This window comes from Amborella trichopoda, chromosome 2 (assembly GCF_054954075.1).
Source record: "Amborella trichopoda isolate Santa Cruz 75 chromosome 2, AtrichopodaSantaCruz75HAP2 v2.0, whole genome shotgun sequence".
NCBI classification, from domain to species: Eukaryota; Viridiplantae; Streptophyta; class Magnoliopsida; order Amborellales; family Amborellaceae; genus Amborella; species Amborella trichopoda.
In genome coordinates this window covers 65,909,201-65,915,369 of record NC_142337.1, presented here as the reverse complement: position 1 = coordinate 65,915,369, position 6,169 = coordinate 65,909,201, and the positions used below count along the sequence as shown (strand labels likewise).

The window sequence follows — 6,169 nt, the reverse complement described above, 5'->3', positions numbered from 1 at the left end:
TTCAAAAACTATTAACCCAAAATTTTTCCGAAGACCAACTCCAACACGAAAGAGGCAGTTGGCCTCCTAGATATATTTTAAACCGACCGAAACCAACGGCGGTTTTGGAAAACCACTTTTACGAGAAAAATATCTGCCTCTCTAATCGCCGCGGAAAACTCTGGAACCTTCTCGCGGTCGAGCTAAGGGCCAGAAGATATTTTTGTATCGAACCCTAATAAACTAAAACCGCCTTTGTTTAATTAAAAAGTCATTGCCATTCTTCATAAAACCGCCTGAAATTGAACGGGTTTCAAGCCATGGACCCGGGAAGAGGCGCCGGGAACTGCTATTACAGAGTGCTCGGAATCCCAAAGGGCGCCTCCGTTGCAGAGATCCGCGGCGCGTACCGGAAACTGGCAATGGTGAGTTTTCCGGAGTCTTTTGAGGTTTCAGTGGCGGTTTGTGGCTCAAATTTTCAGCTTTGATGGCGGGTTCTGACCGCGATCTTATGGTGAAATGACAGATTTTTATTTTGTGGTTTCGTTTTGGCTTTCCGTTTTTATTTTTATTTTCCTTCAGAAATGGCATCCGGATAAGTGGGCAAAGAGTCCTTCTCATGCCGGAGAGGCGAATAGGAGGTTCCAAGAAATCCAGGAGGCCTACACAGGTGGGTTAAACAGAGGATTTTTCAGGGTTGGAAGTGGATTTTGTTTGAAACTTGGAGGTGGTTTTGAAGTTTTTTTATGCCTTTTTTTCTTGTTTTTGACAAAATGGGTTTTTTCTCTTTCTGCAGTTTTGTCTGATGAAGTGAAGAGGGCGATGTATGATGTAGGGGTATACGATCCATTAGAAGAAGAAGACGAGGTATCAAGGGCATAGATGCATTAAACAGATCAGTCATTTTTATGAATTATTTGTTTCTTTGTTTGATTTAAAAATTTGGATCATTTGTCTGAAACTCACCGTTAATGGTTCAAAAGAAAATTAATGTGACATCTCTGAAATTTCGATCAAGATCCGGCCAAGATTAAAAACATCCATTTTTTAAAATTGGTTTGTGTTCTTTTATTGTTTCTGGTCACATTTATTTATTTAGTTTTTACTTTTCAGTGTTTTTCTCATGTATCAGCACAAATGTGGCCGCAAAATTTCAAAATTTATTGATAATCGAGTAATTTATTTATTGATTTTTGGCTTATATTAACGGGGTGTTTTATGGACAGGGATTTTCGGATTTTATGCAAGAATTGATGTCCATGATGGACGGTGTGACCTCCCAGGTAAGAGATCGTACCTATACAGTCCCCATCTTTCCTTTAATTCACAGTATCTATACTATGGTCACGAAATCTCTCTTTTTCTTCTCTCTCTGAAATTCACAGTAGATTTCGTGATAGTGCTCTGTAACGGAATATCTTGCAATTTTCGGAAGATTTCGTTGCAAGTTTTCCCGAAAGGAATAGTTGCCTGAAATTTCGTTTGGGATGTTGTACTCGGTCGTCGACGGAACTTTTACATTGTTAGCCACCGGATAGACGTCTCTTCCGGCGCCCTAAACTTTGACCAAAATGTCTGCATTATCACGCTAAACCAAGGCGGAATTTGTTTTTGAAATTTCACCGTTATTTCGGGATCAGAATCCAGCAATTCATTTTCAAGATATAATTGGCCTCGGATTGCCAGGCCGAGTCAACACGTACTCGGCCGAGTTTTTCCACCTTATCCTGTTGCCGACTGGGGTAAAAATAAAAAAGATGAAGATTCTATAAGGCCTAGGCTTTATGAAAACGGAATAAAGCCTCACCTCAAATCTTCATCCTAAAAGCACTTTTGGCATTAGAAATCTCCTCTAAAATCAATTTTCAACACTAACAATAAATTTTGAAACTAAAAAAATGATACAACAGATCTTACGGATCTATGGACACTTATTTTTAAGGCAAAATAGACAGTATAGATAATTTGTTACAATGTACAATACTTTTAGAGCTTGAAATCCTCAATTTTTTTTCACAACCATAAAATTGATCATCAAGCTGAGATGATCTATGTCAAGGTTTTCCAATGTTGAATCGTAATTTTTGATGAGTTATAAGGAGAGTTTTACTTATTTTGAAAGGACCGCAGCCCTTTCAAACTATTTTCCAAATAAAATAATTTACAGAAAAATCATAAAAATTATTTTTGTTGATAATATAATTTTTTTGTTTTCCTTATGATCTATAGTTTTTCTTGTAAAGTGCCATATTTATATGTTATCTCTTTTCTGGATTTTTGTGAAATGTTTTCAGCTATAAATAAAAAGAAACGGTTTCTATGTGGCCAGCGGGCTTGGCAATAAACATATTTTTTAAATATAATTTGATTTTTAACGTGGAGATTATGAATATAAATAAAATTTGAAAACTAGAAATAGTAATTATATCAAGAAAACATTTGAACCTATTTGCATCCATCTTTAAGATGGATGCTTTATGCCTTTGGACCGGATATTGTAGAAATGTGATCCACCCCCCATGAAATAATTTTCCTAAATAAAATTTGAGAAATTTATCAAAATACATAAAGATGTTCACTATTTGACATCTGCCATAAAATATCTTTTGTTTTATTTTCAAAATACCCATCAAATTATAAGAATTGAAATTGTTGAAAAATGGTAAACTGTTAACAATACCCATCAAAATATACTAATTGGAATTGTTGAAAAATGGTAAACTGTTAAACTGTTGAAAGATTATGTGTATTCTGATAATCGTTGAAAAATGGTAAACTGTCAAACTGTTGAAAGATTCATTGTTTTTTGATTGGTTATGCATCTTCATTATGCAGAAGAATGAGAGCTTTGAGGAGTTGCAGAGAATGTTCATGGACATGGTGGGTAGTGAAGGCGAGGTTACGAAGTGTTCTTCAGCCTCAAAAGGGCGCCATAGCGACCGGGGGAAAAGATCTGGAGTTTGGTAGCATAGGGTGTTTGTTCACTAATTTAGAGAGAGGAGACGTGTTTAGATAGAGAAGACCTCAATGAGAAGCCATGGGGTTTTGAAGTACCATGTTTCTTTTATGGCCCTCTTGTATTAATATTGCTCCATTTTTTAGGGCTTACCCTAAAAGTGTAAATATGGGGAAAAGGATTGAGAAGCCATTGTTGGTTTGTTGGAAAGGGCAAGATCCTTTTGCCAATTCGAACCCGAAGGACTTCTTGTTGGGTTTCTTTCTCTTTCATTTATTCTTGGATGTAGAGGAGTGGAAGCATTTGATTTTTGTCTGGTGTTTCTGTACTCTCCTATCTCCTTGAAATCTAACGATGTGAAAGCCCTAAAATTATTTGTGGGGTTCGTAATTTACCACTTCTCTATTACTCATGCAAGTAGTTTCTCTTCTCTCATTATATTTTATGCCTTTTTTGTTTTTTTGGGTTCCTTCTCAGCCTTATTGGTCCAGCACTCTGAACAAGCACTCTGAACAGGGTCTTCAGACCAATAAGGGCTCCTTTGGCCCTCCAATTTGTTGGAGGGGCCGTGTTTGGGGCATCAAAGGTAGGACCCCTAGGGCCTGTTCTTATGAATCAGAGCCACAACAGTCAACGCCCAACAGAAACAAAGGGCAAGTTGATAACTACAAATTCCATACCTAGAAATTTAAAGTTCCAATTCTTTGGAAGTTTATTCCGAATTTTATATCCACAAGTTTTAACTGATTGTTTACAAACAGATCATATCTTTTGTATATGGAGGTTTCAATTATTCATATTCATTAGATGTCAACTTGGATTGTTTGGGGTGAGTAGTGAAGTACAAGAATTTTTTTTTTTTTTGAAACTTTGTGTCTATTTAATAACATTTTTACAACCACCCATTTTAAAATTTAAGTGACAAGAATAATTGTGATTTTTATATATGAAAGATAAATGATCTATTTGTAAGCAACCATCAAAGTTAAAGTTTCAGTTTTTTGGAAGATTTTGGGAAGCTCTTACTTGGTTTTAACTAAGGTGGTAAATTCTATAAAAAAATTTAACTAGTTTCCACCTCCATTACCGATATTTGCTAATGATGTAGCTTCTATAGGGTTTAGGTTTTATGAAAACAAAATATAGCTTCATCTCGAGTTCTCATTTGGAAAGCACTTTGGTTGTTGGCTCTAAAAACTTATTTTTAGGGTGCAATAGACTGTCTATATCATGTTCTACAATGTAAATTATTTTTAGAGCTTTAAATCTTGATTTTTCTGTTTTTGACAACCATAATGCTCAAGGTTGACATGATCGATCTCAAGATTTTCCAATGTTAGAACTACAATTTTTGATGAGTTTTGAGGTGGGGCTTTCCTTATTTTGAGAGGCTTGCAGGCCTATTAAAGAAATTTCCATTTGCTAATCATATTCTTAAGTGAGTTTGCGACTTGCGTTTTTTTGCTTTTAATTTTTTGAGATATTTATGCTGATATCATTCGAAGGCAGCATTATTAAAGAAATTGCCTCTAATTTAGAAGTTTTGCGCTTTTACTTTGTTTTTTCTATGATTTTCTTAAATACAAAGTCAATGTGATCTGGTTCTTCCGTAACTAAACTCCGAACTATATACAAAAAAGCAAAACCACATGTGATTGGGATCTTCAAGATCCGAAATTACATCTGGCTTCAGATTTGAAGTCATATTTGTCAAATTTGATTTTGTGTACGTGACGTGACTTTGGATATTGAATATCGGAAGTCAAATATGACTCCGAATATTAATGATTTTAAATTATACTTAATTTTATATATGGAAGCCTAACTTCGGATTTTTAAGATCAAAAGTCATAAAATGGTTTTGCCAGTTGATCTTGAAGATCCAAAGTAGTAGTAATTTGGAAATTAAAAAAGGAAAAAAAAGAGAATGTGTTAAACAAAAAATTAGGAGGAATTTTTCAGTAATATGCTAATTTGGGAGGATATTAGTGTAATCTTTTTAATTACTCTCTCTTTACCTCCTTTAGTTCTTTGTGTCCTCTCTAATAGTGTAAACTCCCTAAGTTTTTGTTTTTTGTTTTTTGGACACTTCTAAGTCCTCTCCAATATATCCTTTTCACTTGCTCCCTTGTTACCCACTTTTTTCTAAATGGTCATTATCTTGATCATGCTTTTTTTCTTTTTTGACTTAACTCCAAGTTTTTGTTTTTTGTTTTTTGGATACTTCTAACTCCTCTCCAATATTGCCTTTCACTGGCTCCCTTGTTACCCACTTTTTTCTAAATGGTCATTATCTTGATCGTGCTTTTTTTCTTTTTTTGACTTAACTCCTCTCTCTAGCAGTGCCCTTTTTCTCTATAATTATGTCTTTTTTTTTTCTGTGTTAACTCAATTTTTGTCTGTAATTTTTCTCTCTAACCAATTGCTTTCTTTACGTCTTCTCTCTATTCGTACCTTTTCTCTCTACCTAGGGCCTCTCTTTCCTCTCCCCCTCTTTCAGCAAGCCATGAAGCTTGATTTCTGTGAGTTTTTGTTAGAATAATGTGAAGTTTGACCTTAACATTTGAGAAATTTCAGACATATTATCAAAGAAATATTCCACAACTTCTAGATATCAACATTTCTAGCTTCCAAAGAGGTACTTGGTAGAAATCGGGCTTGGGTCAAGGCGATAGCAGGCAGGTTTTCATAGCACTACGTCTCAACTCTCAAGTTCCATTTCTATATAACCTCGTACAAAAAAAAAAAAAAAACAAGAACTACTAGGTTCTAGAAAATCTCCAACTTTGCAAGGGGAAGTGTGGAATGCAGTTAAGTAGTTGTAGCCCTATTGGGCTTCTTGGCCCAAAAAGTCAAGGGGCCCGCTTTGAGAGTGGTTTCGCTTGAGCCGTGCGAGATGAGATTTTCATAAGCAATTGCTAGTGGAATGTTTACTAGTGGTTGGGATTGAATCTTATAGTGTATAGAAGTCCTATAAGCAGCGGCATCCCGATCCTTGATTCATGCTGAAATTGTTTAAGAGGCCCACCAAGTGAATGGGCATAGTTTTGGGGCATCAAAGTTGAGGTCCACTTGGGCCCCAAATGCAATTGGTGGGAATTTACAAAACGAACAAATCGCATCTACCTTTGCAAGTTGAAATAAACTATTGGCTACTATTGTTGTATACTGTGTGTGTGCAACTGCCTGACATTGGATTCATTCCTTGGGGGGCCTTAAAGGTCTAGAGGTGGC

At 35.6% G+C, this 6,169-nt stretch overlaps 1 protein-coding gene across 1 annotated transcript; it reads left to right on the top strand.

The window, feature by feature from the left end:
• The first annotated feature begins 252 nt into the window (after positions 1 to 252).
• Positions 253 to 3,352, top strand: LOC18430253 (Chaperone DnaJ-domain superfamily protein). Its single transcript, XM_011623599.3, has 5 exons — positions 253 to 404; positions 562 to 649; positions 776 to 846; positions 1,206 to 1,262; positions 2,815 to 3,352. Exons 1-5 carry the CDS (start codon positions 300 to 302, stop codon positions 2,944 to 2,946), a joined length of 453 nt encoding a protein of 150 aa, XP_011621901.1. The 5' UTR covers positions 253 to 299; the 3' UTR covers positions 2,947 to 3,352.
• Positions 3,353 to 6,169: the final 2,817 nt, after the last annotated feature.